Raw genomic sequence first — 20,317 nt, 5'->3', positions numbered from 1 at the left:
CAAATGCCTGATTCAGATCCTGTTCGACTGCATACCGCTTAGGAATCCGAAATTAAATTTGTTAGCAAACGCTGATTTCATAAGCATGTTGCATCACTGAGAATAGCAGCTCTCAGTGTGCTACTTTCACCCAACACAGAGTGAGATCGTTGTTCAGAGGCTCGTGCATTCTTGAGGATCATTCTTTGGAATTTCGTTAGCCGTCTACTCTTGAATAAAAAGCGCCTTGTAAACAATATCATACAATCATTTCCGAACATCAAAACATCATTTGTTTGGACGTCCTCGTCCCAATTGCGGACGTCCGTCGTTTTTACTAAATGGGTGCACGTTGTTTCCCTCTCGGATGCTTGTCGCGCCCAGCTTGTGGGCTCCAGTGAGCAAAGTTTTGACAAATAAGTTTACTACACTACACTTCGGCTGCTGGTGACTTGCAGTTCACTTTCCCTTGTTTGTGATCCCCTCTGGCTTCTGTGTTACGACGCTCCATCATCCTTTATCGAGCATCTTATGGTGATTCGTGATTTCTGCTCACTGGTAGACTGTTTCTTCAAGCAGAATTCACTTGTGTGTTGCTCTCCACGTTCCCTGAGAAATCCCGCCTTCCTATTTGCACGCACAATTCAAGGTTCTTTCCGTGAATACTCTTTTCTACACAAGGATTTAGCCTGATCCCTGAGTCTGTTGTTTCCAATACACGGATAAGTCCCCGTCTAGTGGTAGACACATCCGAGCAAACCGAAGGTGTCATGCACACACCTTTCTACGAAACCTTCAGTGCGTTTGTGCCCTTTTACTTCCTTACCGAGAGAATATCGAGTAGTCCCGAATTTGGTGGTGGTCTGGACCATCTTTCTGTTATCACTGTTTTATCACACATTAAGCCATTTTCCATTCCCGTCTAACAGAATGGAGCTCTTCAGTTGGTTGACCGATCCAAGAACATGTTCAAATTGGCCCAGGGCGAGTATATAGCGGCGGAAAAACTGGAAAGCGTTTACAGTTTTTGTCCTTTCGTGAATAACATCATGGTAGACGGTGATTCGTTCCACTCTTACGCATTGGCTATCGTATGTCCTGATGTGAAAGCATTGCGCAAGGAACTAATCAAAGGCTTCAAATCATCCGATGAACCAAGCCGCTACCAGGAGGAAGAAATGTCCGATTCGGATTTGTGTTATGACAAAGAAGCGCGAAAGTTCATCCTGATCAAAATGAACAAAGTGGGGAAGGAACGTGGTTTGAAAGGTTTTGAACTAGTGAGTGAACTTTTCCCTGAGGACCGAACCCAATTTTTTCTTGAATTCTTACTTGCAAATACCTATATCGTTCCGACCTTCGGTATTAGCTTTTATCAGCTGGTTGACTTACCCTGGCAACTGGGCCCCCTTGGACTGTTCAGATTCCATCAGTCACCGTTGATTAGTTGACGTGTAACAACATTATGATTGAAATTTATGCAACAACTCGGGCGCTAAAACCACCAAGATGTCTTTTTAGGTTGTAAACAGAGACACGTGCACGTGAACCGGTGCTTTGTAGCCATCACACCCCAGATCTTCGTTCGTGTAGTCTGCATTGGACTAGGCAGCTGTTACCCAGTTGATTCCGTGGCAGTCTCAAACCCGTCGACCCTATGGAGCTTACACCCTTGTCACTGGGCCACTTAGCGATGCTCTGTTGACGCCTTCGCTAGGCTCTTCAAGCCCGGGGTTTGTGAGCTCAGCTCAGCAACTCGGATGCACCTACGGGTGTGGGCCACATTGTGTGAACTAACTACCAACGCTGTAGGAATGACTTTCGAATGACGTGAGTACATGACACCCAAGTTGGTAGCGTAACCAACACACCATAAATCCGTGGTCAGACCAGCAGTGGTGGTGAAATACTTTACTACTGTTTACTCACTGTTTAATCCAGCCTGCTCGAAATAACTCAATATGCAGCATCCACATAACTAATACCGAACCTCAAGTAACCGGAACGTAAATAAAAGTTGACGGTTTGTGCTGTCATTACTACTGAATGCAGGCTTGACGAAGCCAAAAATATGCCCAAAAACAGTTGTGGTTGTACGTTTTCAGTGAACCTATTGAACCGATTATTTGCGCTGGTTTGGGTTGTCCACAGATCCTAGTCTAAGCCTTCTTCTATGCTTTAACTTTCCGCTGTAAATCCAAAACGAAGCTAGCATTCTACTTGTGGTTACAAAGTCCGGTATCGGTTTTCTTGAAATTGCTTTCGGGCTAAAAACAAGATTCAAGCTTGCGAAAACAGTTCCTTTCATTCCAACCTCTTTGCAATGGAGAACATTGCGTTAGGCGTGTTCTCCTGAAATCCATTGACTCTTGTCCTCAGTTGCTTGATTCGTTGTGCGGGCCTTGTATGTGGCCCATTGGTAACTCGTTTTCATTACTTTCTGTGTTAATCACTATGGGTGAATCAGGGTTTTCCAAGTCAGGCTGTGATTTAAAGAAAAAACAAGGAGCTCTATTCAAATAGCGTCTTAGCACTGTTCCTGACGTTAGTTTAATCAGAACTCATCCCCAGAGAATAAAAAGTTTGATGGTTATGAGGTGACATCATTCATGTAAGAAAGCTCTAGAGAGCATGAAGTCTTAATACCCTCTATCCACGCTTTGTTTTTATCAATTCCTAGACATTCCTTTTTCTGAACTGCAAAACCTGTGCGTACGCATTCACACTTAGCCCAACTCATCGATTGTTTGAGCTGACGTGGACGTGTGTGGGTTAGGGTATGAGGGCTAGCTTGAGTTTGTCACACTATCAACTGCATGGCTTTGTACGAACTAGCATTTTGGACACTCAGGTGAAAATGATTTATTAACGCTTACCTTGGCTTTTTGATGCCCCAGCTGGAGCTACTAGGGTAGTACATGCTCGTGATCAGCTTAATCTTTTGGAGTCACGTTCTGAAATGGTGAACAAAAAGCAGTGCACTCACACTAATCGTGTTTGATTGATTGGACTGGAAAGTGCATTCGCAAGATGGCTTCCTGATTTACCCTATGACACCGTGAGTGTCCCCCGAAGTTAATCTTCGGTAAGCTAGTTGGAAAGTTTGATAAACAGAAACACTTCAGCAGCTGTTAGTGATGTTGTAACCATTGAGCTGAAGCTTAGCACACAGACCAATTTTGATGTTAGGGGGGGCGTTTGTATTCATTTGCTTGTAAAGCCTTAACACAAGGACCTTTGGGTCGGCAATTGACCAAAACTAACTTCCCGCCACTAACACTATCGGGGAACTCTTTACAACATAACAAATTTCGTCTACTCCAATATTAATCCTAATTCTGTTGGTATACCACAAAAGAGGATATACTTCGATATCTCGATTATCTTGCCGACTGGAAACTGAGGAGGTCTTTGGAAAGCACATCCAGTTGAAGGATACCATGAGCGAGAGATTCCACTGAGTCTCTAGTTGCCATTCACATAATTTACCAGCTGATGCTTATCCCTCTTCTTTGTTCTGTTCTATTTAGGTAAAGTCGATCCATCTCACACTGCAACCGTTCACTGTTGAAAACGGCTTACTGACACCCACGCTCAAACTTGCCCGTTATCGAGCACGATTGATGTACAAGGACATGATCCAACGATTGTACGAAGAAGGCGAATTGGTGCATTAGTAGCCCGCCTAGCCCTCCTTTTGTAGACAAACCAGCAACTATGGTTTCGTTTCTGGTTATGTTTTTTTTCTCGGGGATCCCACCCATTTACCCATTCCCGCCGGGTAAATGTGTTGTTTTGAAGTTGAAAATTTTCCTCTGTGTTGTTACTTTTTTCACTCTTTCTTCCCCTCTATCTATCCCACGCGAACTATTTGAAACTGGTGATCTACTGCTGGAGTTCCCATTGCACAACTTTCGCGCCATCGTTTGAACCCTGTGTTTCCACCCTTTCATCTCGTCACTGCCCTTTCGAATCCCTGTCTCCCCTTTATACACCCGTTTTTTCGACTTTCAAACAGCATTGATCTTCATTTACCGTTGGTTTTTAAAGCCAATAAAGATTACGGTTTAGAGATGTAATTCGTTTCTCAGAAAAAACTTTCTGGTGGTAACTAAACACGTTTTCAGCCCATCGCACCTCTAAAGCGACCAAAAAGACGCATTCCAGTGGAACATAAGGTTGACGGAAATTCAGTGACTTCACCTACCTGATGAGCCCCAAAAGGGCGGAACCGGTCGTGGACTTTCGAAGAGTTTTCAGCAACCTTATGAGTAGTTTCATTTCTGTTATATGTGCTGATTCGCCAATCTGTTGTATCTGACTGCTGACCAGCTCCAGTGCCTAGTGCCGGAAAATGACTCACAGAAGGGAACACGACAGCTGTATTCCGAATAAGCGAGTGCGTGTGAGTGCAAAAATCCAACGGCCTCGAGCCATTTATTAGAAGGACAATGTCTGAACTTGGTTTAATGCTGACGCAAACGGTCTGGCTTTGATACAAGGCTCTGAAGCGCCGCATATTGAGGGGCGTTGTCTGTCTGGTCAGCATTTAGCGGAGCTGAGTCTCAGTGGACTTCGGGCATTCAGTGGTCGCTTTCAGCAATCTGACCTTCCTGATCGAAAGTATACTTTGAAATCTCGAATATCGTACCAACTCAAAAGTGAGGCGGCCTTTGCGCAGCAAATTCAGTTGAAAAATATCATAAACGAAAGATTCACTCGAGTCTCTTGTGTAAAACAAATTGATTTGCAAACGAGTGTATTTGTCGCATTCCCTTAAGTTTCACGACTTCGGACGCCTCCGCAATTTCCAATCGGTGATTGAGTAGCATCACATAGCGTCATTTTGAAGAAAGTATTCATGTTACACAAATGAAGGCGTCCCATATTGATATGGTATATTTTTCGAACACCGTATATGTGAGTACGCTAATTTACCAAATAGAATATATTCTAACACACTCATCCAAACACTTCGTGATACTGAAAAGAAAAGTTTGTCACAACACATCAGTTGTACGCAGCTGTCTCGTCATATATTAACCACAGCAAAAGTACAAAATATATTGTACAGAAGAGCAATCATTCTAAGCACGCAATGGATAGCGCCCGGCTCTTGTGGTCTTCATTCCAACCAGGTGTTTTACCATCCGGTGCTCTGTGTATGGAGTCATGTGGAGTGATGTGGTGAAACTGTGCGAAATGCCATCTGGGCTAGTCGGGACTATGCACAGAAGTCAGCACATTTCAGTCTTCTCGAAGTCCACTATCAACTACCGAAAGACGACGTTCCTCTAGGTTCCACTAGGTTTTTTTTACAGAAATTTTACGCTCAAATTCTTCAATGCGCCCGCGGTTCAATTTCGTCTTGCTTGGAAACACCGGCATTGTGTTTCAGTTTCCTCTGGCTAGAACTTTCTCAGCATCTGTATGACAATCTGCTAGACGCCAGAGTAACAAGCTCGATAATTGGGCAGCACAGTTCCGTGCGCTGCAATTTTGGAAAATCATATTGATTACTTGCTCTTCATACAGATAAAAACGATTGTATGTCTCCTGGAATATCCAACCAAGTATCATGAAGTCTGATCCACCTGAGGACAAAACAAGTGGTTGTAAACCAGGAATCGATTGTCCTAATTTTTCGGCTACTTCAAAGGCGTTTTTTGGTGGCTTGAGCCCCTCAATATTGTTTTTTGTACATGGACACAATTACACGTAATTTCAAGTAGACGTTTATTTGAAATTAACCTGATGTTGACTGAACCGACGGTTCAGATGGGTCGTCCGTTAACTTCAGATGAGTATCCGTCTGCATCTACGGACACTCACGTACAAAGTAAGGTTGATCGGAACCTGAGAGCTTATCCGAACTAGTGAATCTTGAAAGGGACCAAGCTGATGATGGGTTCCTCAAGGCTTGTGATCAGTTGTAATCGAGGAAAATACACCGATATTTTGAACGCTGTCTGAACTGGAATGTGACAGTCGCTGTACTTCTCATCAAGATGAAATTGAGTTCATCGACAGTCGCTTTTCGTCATCCTCATGTACATCTTGCATGACGTTTGCACGTGCACACCGATCGAGTAATGCGTTGTGCGCGAGTGTGAGCGTCTATTCAAGTAAATATTAACTTGATTGAAATACTTCATAAAAAATTTGTCGCCCATACCGGGAACGGCGACTGCTAAGCAGCGTATCGCTTATTTGTCATATGAAAGATAATGATCAGTAAATAAGTGAACTCGAAGAAGATCCATTTCAACTGCGCCTTAGGAACGAATTGTTTTACTAACCAGCCAAATGAATGAATACATTCTGTGGTGATAGGTAACAAATGTGTATAAACTATAGCGAAACAAGCTAACAAAATTCCCCTTGAAATTCCAGTCCATGAATTCTGAGGACAGGTAGATATTATTGAAGTTATATCACTAATCACTGATAAAGAAAAAAACATTCGGTACTCCTAATACCGTCCCGACTGAGTCCTTAAATAGTCCTTCCAGTGCGCATTTGTTTGAGGAATGCCACAAACAATAGTTTAATTGGAGCCTCAGTTTAATCCCCCATGAGCACATGGCGATTTAACTCAGCGGCATTAGCGCGATAACAGGGGGAAAGTTTATGCACTTTTCCTAAGCAAACTGTCAGGTAAAACGAAAAGCAAAGTTAGGATGATAATTTTGAGTGCATCTACATTTCCCGTTGACACACTCGGCTAGTGATTCAACAAAACTGGACCTAGTGTTCAGTAGGTTACAAACAATACCATTTTCTCTATCCAGGCGAATTAATAAGATATGAAAATTAGCCCAAATGAACGAATTTCGTACCCCAGTTTTTTATGCGCAACACCAAATCAAATGCTTCATGAATGCACGTAGTCAAACTGATACCGTTTCACGACTAGTTACACTCAAGGGATGAAGACGCCATTCAGATTCTCACTCGTGAGTACCGTCGTCTGATGACGCCAGTAGTCATATGACATAGCTGCCGGTGATGTGTACGGTACTCAGAGTAGACGTACAGACAAGCTAAGAGGGCTAATGCTCACCAATAAACCCAGAAATAGCAACGAACAATACGGAGATGGATACCACAAGTCTACCGAATTACCAATGAGTATAAAAGTTGTTTGTTCCTACTTGATCGAATTCTAGGCATCAATTCTACATTTTCGGTCAGTGGTAACACCAGCATTGGTGCGCGCACACCGCATTAAATTGCGCGCTGTTTGCGTAATAAGTGATGGTGGCACAGTTCGAGGGCTTCACCTCTGTCTTTCTGGCTGGTAGCCACAACCGCAAATAATATGACCATCAATGTTTACTTCAAAATTTTCCGACTACTTGTTTGTATATCTGGGGAGCAGGCGGGTGTACCAAATATGAGGACACGTCCAATCGTTCTGGGACGTCGAAAATTTTGCCATCAAATGAGTTAACATCACTTCTACCACAGGAATAATTGTCTGACAGGTAGGAACGATCATTTCCAGATGCTCCGTTCTTTCGAATGGTTACCTGATTGGTCTTTGTTTTGTGCAACATACCGTCGCAGTGGGGGCGATCTGTGGTACACCATCGCGCCTGAAGAGTGGCGTTCAGAGCAGCTCGACAGGTTGTAGACTTCGGTATAATTAGACGTACAGGCACAGAGTCGAAGAAGATCAGGCACAACCACCAGCCCACCGCTACGCACTACTACGCTCCACAATAACTCACTGATGATGTTGCCTCAATTGGTGATGAAACGTTTGCAATCAAATTGCCCAGCACAGCGAACAAGCCAACTACCAAGATCAGGTAAATTATAAGGGAACCAGTGTTTTACAACATACCTGAGCACTCGAATGCGTTCCTCATCCACGGCTCGCTCCAAATAGTTGAGCACCAAGCTCCAGAATAACATCCATGAGCTTCGTGTGACCAAATGACCAAGTTTCTTTTCGTGAAGAATGTTCTCCTCGTCTGCGACTTGTTAGGTTTGTGCTCCTAGAAATCGTCCAGCTTTCGTTGTACTGGTAAGCTGAATGTTTGAGCTGCGTACGAACCTGATGCAGCGTTTCATCTGGCTCCAGTAATCCGCTGGAAATCTATTCAGACAGCCAGTGATGTCGAATAAACACATTGTTTTCAAGTCCACCAGAAACCCCTCATAACAGGCTGGTTCCGGCGGAACTTGTGATGCATGCTCAGCTGTAGTTGATCAACATTTGCCATGTAATATCGAACCAAATACTGATCTTTTTGAGCTCTCCAGCGAAACTTAACTCTCAAACCTAACCAGTTTTTCTGAAGTACACCAAACGTACACTACGGCCAACCGGCAACATTGAGATATCTTTACTTATACACATCTCAGTTTCATGGTCAAAAGATGCAAAATGCATTTACTGTGAGCAATGGCTTTAAAAGCCAGTCTGATACCTTGGTCCCCTGTGACTGCTGGGTAGGTCAGACCTGTTAGTGCTCTAGTTGTGACGTAATTAGGTTGATTATCAGAAGGTAACAAGCACTAACAATTGTCTGTCTTATTAGAATGTGATGAATACAGTAGTAAGGTGCGCTTGATGAAAATAGATACAATGCAAAAAGTGGAATAAGCCAAAAAGTGGTTCGTTGTTTGAGGACACTTGTTGAGAGTTCCTGAGTGAAGTTCCGGACGCGGGACGTGTCTTCTCTGCAGTATAGCTGCTACACGTGTTCCGTAGTTGGCCGTGAAGACTTGCGGAGCTCTGTTGACTTCCTGTCCTGTGCACGCGAGTGTGTGGTGAGCCTTGTTGTATGCTTATTTATTGTGTGCATTGTGAATAGACGGTTATCCCTTCGTGTTTGATACTTGCACGAACATGAATACAACTTGACCTGAAGTGTTGAATGAAGTTCATAATCCTGGCGTGTGACGAATGTGGTAGCCACTTAAACGAAATGATTGAGCAGTTTTACCGTACATGTTGTCGGCTAAGGTTGCAAGTGAAACAGGGAATGTCACGTGGTTTGAGTATTTGTGACGCGTGATCTGACGAGTGACCTCCACAAATACTCTCCCTTTAGCGAAGGAAAGAAAGAGGTGCTGATGGAATGTTAGTGATGCTCGTGGTTGTGGGGTGAACAAGATAATAGACAGTCTATATGGATGTGCTAATAAAATTAGTTCTAAGGGTAAGTAGACATGAGGGTAGCCGCTCCAGACCAACTGACTTGTGGGTGAGAGCTTTAAGTTAAAGGATCCGGATGGGACACCCAAAATACGCCCCCATCTTTAGATCCAGTTGTCTCATCCCACATGCACAAAATGTAAAGAAAATGGAGGTGCGACTTTGAACAACTAGAACCCGAAACACGAGACGTTTCCCGGATGAAGACGAAGGAAACAGGCTTGCTTGTTTCAGATGTACCCAAACACTACAGGATTGTGTCATTGCACACAGCGAAGCCCAGCAGGTTGGTCTTCGTTTGGGTGGGATAGCACAACAAAGCCGTTTCTGGTTGCACTTGCAGATCACGTGAATCGGATAATAATTGATCAACACAATCATACCAATACAAGAATGGTGGCCATCCCATTCTGGCTGTCATGGGCAATGTTTTCCACATTTGTCGTCGTTCACGTTCCAATGATATCACACTTAAGCGAGGAAGTGAGCAAATTAGTTGTCAGACTTGGTCACGTCTACATCCCTTGGTGCATTCTTTTTCTGTTGGGAAGTTTCAATGTTCGAATTGGTAAGGGCTGGTAAACTTCGAAATAGATGCTAGGTTCATCCGGAATCAAACCAATGAATGACATAAGTGGAAGACTACTAAAATTATTTTAGAACATTGAGTTCACAGGGGGACGTATATCGCTTTCCACGTGGACTCATTCCAGAAGGTGATATGAACACCATTTTGCGACAAAAATATTTTCGAGATGTGCTGCACACATGGAGCTGGAGGTAATAAGAATCACCCATTGATGCGTCAGGAAACGCTAAATAAAAACGGCCGGAGGCTTCAGAGCTTCCGTGGAATCATAACTCACCGACATGTCCTGAGACAAATTTGAAGATTCTAGCCTGAATTAGGACTTCGCATCGGACGAGGATTAGCTGCGTTTCAGGATGAAATTAATGCTTGAATGACAGGCTCTGTAAGATATCCCGATGCTGGTAAATAATGATGAAAATGAATTGCTTGTGGTACCAATTGAGAGGGGCTAACCCCTTTCGATTATCCTTTTCTTGCTACAAGTGATCCAAAAGCTCGATATTCCTCATCCATGTCGCATGAATGTATTCAAATTTGTGCTACTGCAGTATGTGTTTGGGGCTTCTCGATGCCATCCCATTCCTGTATCATTGGACCATGAGGCCAATGAATCGTTCCTGTCTCATGTTGAGATTCCTTCTAAAATTCGTTTTATTGAAACCCTTAGGTAAAAATTCCGTCGTTTTGCTGTGTATGAGTCAAATAGGATTCGAAAAAGTGATCGGCGCATAAACATCCGCCTTGATTCAAAAGAGAAATTTAGCGCTCAGCAAACATCCCAAGATCTGACAAACTCAGAGGCCAGACGCAAATCGAAAGCTCTAGAACTGAGCTTTTGAAACGCCAGCAGAAAACAAAACATTAGATCCTAAATCAAGCGCAGTAAAGGGCCCGATTCGTTTCCAGATAGCCGCTATCACATAAAATTATCTACCAGATAGAAAGTTTATATATATATATGTACACATATAGTCATTCCGGTGTTGAGAAAAAAATGGACATTTCGAATATCTTGTCTAGTTTCAACTTTAAACAGAGCCCGTGAAAAAATACTAGAATATTTGATCGCTCTACAGCACCACAAAATTAGTTTATTAGTTTGGGGACTTGAAGATACTGGACTCCAGCAGAATCAACCCAAAACGAAAACGCAGTCCTCAGAAAGTGGTCGAACTCGTTATCTGTTGCTTATTGTGCAGGTTTTCTAATAACTGGGCTACCGTGATTGCTGAATCAAGTTCCACGCATGCATTTGAGTTCAACATCGAGTAAAGGTTCGACATTTCATACCTGTTGGTCGCAATGAGTCCCTTGGAAATCGGGCAGTAATCAGCATTTCACCAGTTGTCGTATTCCCACTTGTTGAACTGATAGGCGAAAACGGTCGATTCATTCGGAGAATCGATTTGGAAGTCATGTGTACAGTTACGAATTCGGGCAGTGCTCGCAGTAGTTCAATGGGTAGGTGAAATATCCCGTGTTCGTGTTCCGTCCTAGGATTTTGTCTTTCCATATGAATTATGAGTTCTTAGGCACTGTTATTGAACATATACAAGTAACAACGGAGAGGGGGAGGAAAGAACGTTTCAATCGATCGACCTCAACTAAATGTTTGGCCCACAACCATTACTGTGTACTTTTTCTTTGCTCTCATCACCCTCATCACCATCGATAGCATAACATCAGTGTTCACCATTGATGCTTCATCTCTATGCATTCAGCCAATATTAGTCTGCTGCACTGAATTATGAAAAGTTGCTTGAAGTGTATTGAAGTTCTCCACAGATGGAATCTAAATGAATGGTTCATACTCCTACCGGTGACCATTACGCATATTCGGTCTACCGGTGAATAGAGGAAAGGCCTCCACTACGAAGTCATTCATTGGCAAACACGAATTAGGCAGTTACAAGTAATTTTTACACGAAAGTAAATATGTCGCATGCACATACTTTTTAAAACTAAAAGCACTCAGCCCACTATCTCATTGACTATTACACTACAGTGAACGAACGCTGCGAAGCGGTTCCACGATTTCCGTAAGTAAATTCACTTTCCATCAGATGTGGTGGTGGAGCTTGGATACCAGACCATAGATCGTTTCCATGCTTCATCAGTATTATACACCGTTAAGCGCCTCCTTCATAGTTGGCATGCCTGACACCAATGTTCCACGTGCATCAGTTGGGTCGGCCTCAGCGGCTGGTATGCTCGACATCTCTGTCACTTCCGAATTCTCGATCATCGACCGTCCTGAATTGTATAAACGTTCCCTTAACGGTCGGTAACGGCCGGACACCGACTGCCTAACTTCCGCGGTCCAAGTCCACACCTTCCATTTGACCTTCGCACGTATGGGGAATGGTCGTACCTTCCTAATTGCCGTTTCCTGTCTAGTCCTTTCATGAGCGGCGATTAGGTTTTCTCGAGATTTCAAACTTTCCTCTCCTATATCCCTCGGAAACAGGCGGGTCGTCGGGCACAACCCAATTTTCTGATCATCTGGAAGGCGTAGATGTCGGCCGTATACTAATATGAATGAGGACTCACCTGCAGTTGGCTGGGTTGACCCAGGATATGCTAACAAAACCATGGAACGTTCACTCCCCAGTCACCTTCTTTGGCCACTAGCCACCTCTTGATCGTTCGGTTATTGCGTTCGATTAGGTCATTTGTTCGTGGGTGGTAGGGTATCGTCCTTAGCGGCTTAATGTCTATCTTCTGAAAGCAACTCCTTGATGGAAATCGCCTCACTATCAGTGGGCTTCTCATACACCGTGGTTTTTAGTTTCCTTCTCAACCTAATGTGTCATACAGTCTAAGAAGGGCAGTGCATCCGAAGTTGACTCCATCAATATAGTAGATTTAATGTGTGGATACAGGTCATACAGACAGTCGACAAACTCATTGATTTCCCTCGTTTCATCATGACGAATGCGTAAGCTACATGACGGCAGAATATCTTGGCTGGGCACGAGAATACAGGTAACACTTCCCGTTTGAAATATCCAATAAAAATAGTTGCCAAAATCGGGGACATTCGAGTACCCATTGCTAGATCTTACTCTTGAGTGTAAATCACAGATTCAAAGACAAATTGAGTTAGATCCGGTCATGCTTCCATGCTTTTCACTATTTTACCTACCGTAAGCTGTGTCCGTTCTGAGAGGGTGGTGTTTGCTTGTATTTTGGCTATTTCTAATGAGTGCGTTTTGGCACATCTGCACATAAAGAATGGAAATCGAAACTCAAAATAGTGTCATCAGGTTCCACCTTGAAAGTCGCCACTTTGTTAACAAATTCCTAGAAATTCTCAATATAGGTACTAGACATTTAGTGAGAGGTTTTAGAATACCTGCCAAGAATCTGGTTAGTTCATATGATGGCGAACCTATTCCGTCCATAAGTTGACTCATCTGGATGTCTGGTTTATGGATTTTTGGTAGACCGTAAAGCAATCGTTGGATTGCAGTTTTGGGGTGCAATCGATTCCAGTTACATTTCCATCAGTTACCTCGACACATACATGCCAAATCCAACTTTACTCCTATCCACTATAGAAGTAATATTCCTACTATCTGCCGGTAAGGATGCTCAGCTGTGTGTTGCTTGACCTTCATTAGGTTATCATTCCTGTACTTCACAACGTTGGCCTTACCATTCTCCAACTTTGTAATAACTGTTTTCGCCTGCTTTAGGGGGCTTTTCTACTCTCGGCGACTCCGTTGTTGTAGAATTTTTTTTGCTCCCGACTGCTGATACTCAAGTGCTGTAACCATTTGTACTCATAACTTCTCCACCTTTATTAGCGGATGATTTTGAAGCACAGATTTAACGCCTACCCTTATCACCCTCTTACTTACCGCAGAACTTAAGCCCTTCTCTAACAGACAACGCTACTCCCCCATTGGCGGATATTTTATAAATTTACCATGTTAAAATAGCTAGCAGGTGGCTCAGACTTCATGATACCTTTACTAGAAAGCTAGATCCTAAGAAGTAAATTCATAAACCTACGCATTTGCCTGTGTTTGCAGAGTTTTTCTTGGATAGCTTTCGTTTCTGCCGCTTTGGTTTACGGGAGATAGCAGCGTCTGAAGATCTTGGACAGACCGATATGCGTTGCGACTGATAGCACGTAAAAGCCGAGTAGTCACGTAGATACCGTATTCGGGGAATGACTTGGCCACTGAAAACGCTATTCGGACAGAAGCGAGTGATGTGTACAGTGGCTTAATTAATAAAAATGTGAGGATTACGTTGTGCTGCAAGCGTCTTTTTTAATATGCGGCTGTTCTCCCTGTTTGCCTCCAACCTTGCCAGTTGTAAGCGAACGAAATTCGCCATTATCACACAAGATGAATGATCAGTTGAGACACCCTGAACCGGATGATCAAGGAACAAAACTCGATAAAAAATAATCTCAAATTTCATCAGTTATAGGATTTAGGCAACCACAGTGACCGATAAAGCCCTTCAACTGATATTCAGCACCAATCAAGTGTGTTTATCTGAAGTGATCCTACCGATTGATTCTCCGTCTGCTCTAAAAACTGGCTAACTTTCTGACCTGTTCACTTGATGGAACTTTTGTATCAAAAGCGAAACCTTGCCCAGTTAGAAACTACCGCCTGTTTATCAGGCCATCTTGAAACTATTACTTCAAAATTGCTTCCAAACTTTCTCGTTATATCGATGTAGTTTCTGTCAACTCTTCAGAACGATCTAGATGCAACTCTGTGCGAAATCGGCGATGTCCGGTCCACCGGTGGTTCGTCATAAGCAACGATTGTTATCTGATTTCAGATCCGCTGTTTCTGTTCCTTTTCACCCAACTCTTCAAATTCAGGCATCAAGTTATTCAATGATTATTTCCACTAGCCAGTTTTTATGTACAGTTCTGTACACACTCACCTGGGAGTTCTCAGCAATCTGGATACTTGTTTGACTTACCAGGACCTGCACAATCATGCCAGTTTGCCAACACGCTTTACCTTTCACGTTGATTCGATCCCAAATCACTACTCAGAAATATTTTTGAGAAACAAACTTGTCTACCGTGTTACATCCGGCTGCTGTATTGCGTCATCGCTTCTTAAATTTATGGTGCAAGACCTTGGTTGGCTCACGTACCTGATCTGGAGAGGAAATCAATAGACTGAGTGAAGTTGGGTTAGGTACTGTTTGAAAATCGCACGAAGCAAAGCCTTACCGGATTTCTGACAATACTGCACAGCTTCTCTTGATGTTAGGGGAGGGGGGATACGAGTGTTAGATAAACCATTGTTTCCTGGACTTAGTCTCACACGTGTCCACGCTGATGCTTCTCAAGCAAGATATGGGATAACTACTCCGAGTTGGCATTACTGGTTACAGCAGATATGGATGCCTCTTCGGAACATACCTTGCCGACCGATCTTATCGGAAGCCTTGCAACGGCTCGTCCCTTGTTTGAAGGAGCGCACGTAAATCAATTCAAATATCGTCCGAAACGTTCGAGGTAAAAAGTCCAGAAAATTCGTTTCTCTCCTTTGGAAAGTTACTATAGCAAATGAAAATTTCTTGTTGACCCGTGTAAACTTTGGGAATAACTATTTGGTAGTTCGTTCGATAAATCATGTTGAGTGGCATCCAATGATCATTCACCATCTCTGATGTTTTTAATGATTTCAATATTTATCCGTCGTCGACGAATTTAATGAAACACTTGGTCCAACTGTCTCACAGACCGCTCAGCTTCAACAAACAGCGGAACCCATGCCGTTATACCATAAGGTTGCAGCATTCCTTGAATAACGAACTACTGAAGATAGGTTAAGGATTTCCAGCTTACTTCGGCAACGACTGTTTAGGGCGAAATTCACCTGAATTTTTAAAGACAGAAAGTTTTTCACATCAAGAAGGCATACAAAACGAACAGCGCAATTAATCCCGATGAAATGGAACGTGAAAAAAACTAATGTCCTGAAGAATCCACAAAACAGACTATGTTAACATATACTCAACCGGTACATTAAATAGAGTCAAGTCACGAACCAGCGCGTATATGCGGGTGATCAAAAGAAAAAGCCTGTCAAACCATCTAATTTCCGGTTGCTTTATGTTTCATGGCCTGTCCAAAAATTCGGGAGAAATGACTCCAACCCAAACAGTCGTCGGTTTTCCAAATCCGATTATTCAGCAACTGAATAATGATGTTTCAAGTAATCTTATGGAGCCTCCGACCTTTTTAACAAAACCTAGACTCGATATCTTGGATAAAACTGACATCTTTCTCAATTAACAGGTAGATCCCCAAATCCGTTGCGCTGACTACCTCAAGGTATCTTGACTCTATACTGAGTCACTTATCCAATAGCCGTTACTAGACTCTACGCCCTCATATTGACAGCCTTGCAGCCTTGACAAGGTATCATTCAGGTACTTATACAACACACTTATATTCGATATGTTTCCATCTGGGTAACTGTAAAGTTTATCTGATAATCTAAGTGGCCTCTCACTTTATTCCTCATATCCAAAGATCCTTTAATCTCCCCGTAGATCCGACGAACACTTTGTTCTTGCCCGTATCTTTCCAGAATGGCCGTGATGCTCACATGTTTGGTTTACCTAACCTAAATAGCGAGATTCTATCTCAGACTGGTTCCTAAACACGACGCGCATTCCCGTGTATTTCCTTATGCTTTTATCAGTAGCACGTGCCTGTGTGCTTGCGGTGATTATTAGAATATAATCTGATGAAGGTTACCATTTAAATCCAAAATTTCAATAGAAGATCCAGATGCATGGTTCACGGTGCGCGACATTAGCCTTATCCACCACTTTGCATGTTGGTCATAATTCTATTTAATCCGTTCAACGGATGAATTCTTTAACGCAATCTTATGTTCATACTGCTGCCTGGTCTGTGTTATAACTAACAAAACTCTGACAGAATAAGGCTATTTACGACCTGAGTTGCTTCAACTGGATAGATAAAAAGTGCGGTGTAAGACAAAATCAAGCTATCCGCATCACCAATCCTGAAGTACGGACTCCCAATCTCATTCAAACTGCGGCTGAAGTCGGCCGACAGGGGTTGAACCTGCGCACAATGAGTCGATGGTTGCATCTACTGTAGTCAATCGTTACTCACAAAAGACCTGAAAAGCATGCGAGAGGAATTTGTTTGTTTGGGGCAATTAGCCTCTGTTGATTCAAAAAGCGGCCATGCTAATCGGATTATTCAGGTGTCTCAGCCAAAATCAGACTAATTCTCGCACCATCCACCAATATTCTTTTCACGGATGTGTTTTTTAATTTGTATCGAATCTATCTCAGTATGACATGAATCGATTAAGAACAATTCACCTACGTGGCATAGCATGAAGAAAGCTCCCAAGTAATCTGGGTTGAAGCAATCAATCAACTAATATGAGAGACACTTACAATGCTTCAATTCCGTAACAGAAAGTCAACTCTTCAAGGTCACAAGATTGCGAATCGCCTTCAGTAGCAAGTTAGATTAAACGAGAAGATGTCTTCAAATCTCTCGAAAGTGGAAGAAGCATTCTTGTGTATATACAAACAAAACTGTTTGTTCCTGTTGGATAACCACATATACTCGCAAGTTTAGTGAAATAATTACAGTGAGGGCACTGTAGTGACCGTTTCATTCCGGTCATCCTGAATTAGGCCACCAACCTCACACTATATCAGACATTTGATATCCAGCGTTGTGCTTTGTGGATATAGTATAAAGACAAGATAGGTTAATTACATTGTATCCTATGAAAGTGATCGAACGGAGAGTGAAAAGCCGTAGGCTTTCTTTCGATGTTCGTGAGTGGAAACAAATACACTCACCCATATCACAAGAACGGACTTTTGAAAGAATTGTATAATGACAAAAAGTATGCAACGGTGTGTCCTAGTATGATTTTATGCATAACGTACTATCCATATTTGAAAGTTCAACGTCTAAATAACTTAGCACACCATCTTGAGCAATGTTTCGATACATCATAGAATTCGGCCGATTAAATCCGCATTCAGTAAAATGTACAACCTGATCAGGATCCATCACTGGAAATGTTGTTCCCGAGAGTTGATAGAGAGCACTAATATGTATCCTAGTTTAGCGTCGATACTGCTGATTAATTTTTCAAGCAGGTGATCTAATCCACTCTTTTCGATTTGAGATCTTCAGTGTTGGGTAATTACATTCACTTGGTAGAGTATTTGTCTAAGAATTTCGTTCCCTAGGGAAGAACCACATCACAGCCGTTGTTTACTCATCACATTTACGAAATTAAAAGCATTCAGTACTGTTTTTGAATTGAATTGAGAAAAATTGAACGTCGTTTTTCTCTCACAATAAAAAGTCAAAGGGACAACAAAGTTGTTTCGCTTTCACCATGGAGATCGAAGGCAAAGAAAACAATGAACAATTCCTCCAGCTATAAGTTATCAGGTGACTGGGACAAAAAGCGGACTAAGTCACATGGTGAACTTTATCTATTGTGTGGATGCCTACTTAAATGTATTGACAATGAGTTCTCAGTGGATTACTGGCGTTTTCCAGTTGATTGAACGGCAGAACTCACCCATCTGGCTTGAGTAATTAGAAGCAGTTGAGCAGATGACATACTAATGTAGCTATCCCCACTATAATCCCTGAGTATTTCCTAGCACCGCTGAACCAAATTTTCTCCGTGCGCGTCCAATTTGTGGACTAGTATAAGAAGTTTACAGTGTGCTGTCACAAGCCTGATTGAAAAGATCATCTGACCGGCCAAGTCTCAAATGACTCTGACAGTTTGGTGTGCCCAAGGCCCGTAAAGGGCATATAAATGCAGAAATGAAGCAACCAGCTTATCTTCTGTCCTGACCAGAGCCACTGTGATCACTCGGATTATGCAAATCACACAACATCAGCCTGACTGACGTAGAATACCTGTCATCAATCTGATAAGAATTGGTACTCCAGCCAATTAGGACTGGACACTGATAAATTCGGTACATCAGCATGCCGGGAAAGTGTTGCTTAGATGATAATCACTTCGTCTGTGGCCGACGAACAGACGAATGCAAGCAACACAGAGGACGTTGGTAGTTGTTTCTATATACGAAACGTTGGGCTCTTTAACTAAAACAGATCGAACATCTTCGTTCATTCAACTGAGGGACTTGCTGCACCTGGAGTTGTTGTTTCATGAGCACGAAACATTGTCAGTAGCGCTAGGGAAGAAGGCTGCCCAAACAAGTAATGATTTAAGTAGTAGTGGTGTTGCTCGGAGTGGAGTAACAAAAAGTGTCGTCTTCGTACTGAGCAGAACTCTGTAGATGTCAACGGAACGAATTACGAAATGTCCGATGAGTATCATCTTGATAAAACACCGTTGTTAGGCTTTAGCAACCATCGATCATGTGTTCAAAATAATGATTTTGGTGCCAGAAAGGAGGCTGCTTAGTTTTGTGGCAAAGCACGCCGTACACCAATAGTCACTGTCGCCGAAAACGTCTTCTATTACAAAGTCTGTTCGAGCAGAAGTTTCAAATATTTTCGAAATCCCGCTACTGAGACAGTCTTCAGGTCATTTGGAAAAACTAAATTGCGCTACAGAACTTGGCACTTGACCGAATATTATGGGGAATGGCCCTCCAAACCGATGCGAGAAGCTATGACACTGCAACGCTTGCACGGTTTTATACTTAGATGGATGCGGTATTGCGCTGAAAATCAAAGGAACCAATGAGTATCATTGGTACCTAGATTATAAACAGGTAAGTGGTTTTGGTGCCCATCATCAAGCTATCATTTTTAGGCTGACTGGTAGCATTCAACAGGCCTCTACATGTTCGGCATCCGATCTGACCTCTTCAGTTTAAATTAGCGCCAAATGATCGCATCCTGCACCACGGTTGGCCCCGCACAAACCGACCGTGGATTCTTAGTATCGGCAGGCGTCCAGTTTTTGGACGGCTGATAATCAGGAAACCTGAATCCTATATGTATATATATATATATTCAACTCCCAGGATGATGACTTTATCTAGTGATCCTTGTTACTTCTGAAGTCCTAGGAAATAGACTGATTATTTTCTGTGAATTCGGATGTTGGTGTTGTGGTGGTATATATAATAATAGGTAGAAAATGTCTGGTTCCCTAACGGTTACTTAGTGCGGCCGTGCATAATCAAACTGTTGCCGATGAAAGGAAGAGCTCTTCCATTGCTGACTCAATATTAATCGTCCTAACAAGCGAATGTAGCACAACCTAACTCCTCCGTGTTGTTGCGGTTCACTGGCCTCCACTGAACTTCCATCCGCCAACAGCGCTTGTGCTCCGGATGCGCGTTCTGTTCGGCTGACTGTCCTTACATCCGGTTAGCACATCTGCTTATCGCTTGACCGGATCTCATGAAAAGTGGATTCTTCACATTCACTGTGCACACGAATTCGCGCGGAACTGACTGCCTGTTTATGAGCGTTCGACTGGGGTCAAAACAAGTCACCACTGGATCACTCACCTCACTGACAGGTTAGTTGTGTGTGTTCACCATTACTGTCCCACCAGCTGACAAACACACAA

At 42.8% G+C, this 20,317-nt stretch overlaps 1 protein-coding gene across 1 annotated transcript in view; it reads left to right on the top strand.

The window, feature by feature from the left end:
* Nucleotides 1-4,053, top strand: part of T265_02085 (hypothetical protein) — a gene marked incomplete at both ends in the record, with an annotated part of 56,710 nt that extends 52,657 nt beyond the window's left edge. The window contains 2 exons of the mRNA XM_009166244.1: nt 909-1,259; nt 3,510-4,053. Coding sequence (XP_009164508.1) covers nt 909-1,259; nt 3,510-3,656 — 498 coding nt within the window. The remainder of the gene's footprint in view (nt 1-908; nt 1,260-3,509) is intronic.
* Nucleotides 4,054-20,317: the final 16,264 nt, after the last annotated feature.

Source organism: Opisthorchis viverrini (genome assembly GCF_000715545.1).
Source record: "Opisthorchis viverrini unplaced genomic scaffold opera_v5_24, whole genome shotgun sequence".
Taxonomy (NCBI): Eukaryota; Metazoa; Platyhelminthes; class Trematoda; order Opisthorchiida; family Opisthorchiidae; genus Opisthorchis; species Opisthorchis viverrini.
The sequence above is the reverse complement of the archived record's forward strand: the minus strand, read 5'-3'. Positions and strand labels throughout refer to the sequence as shown.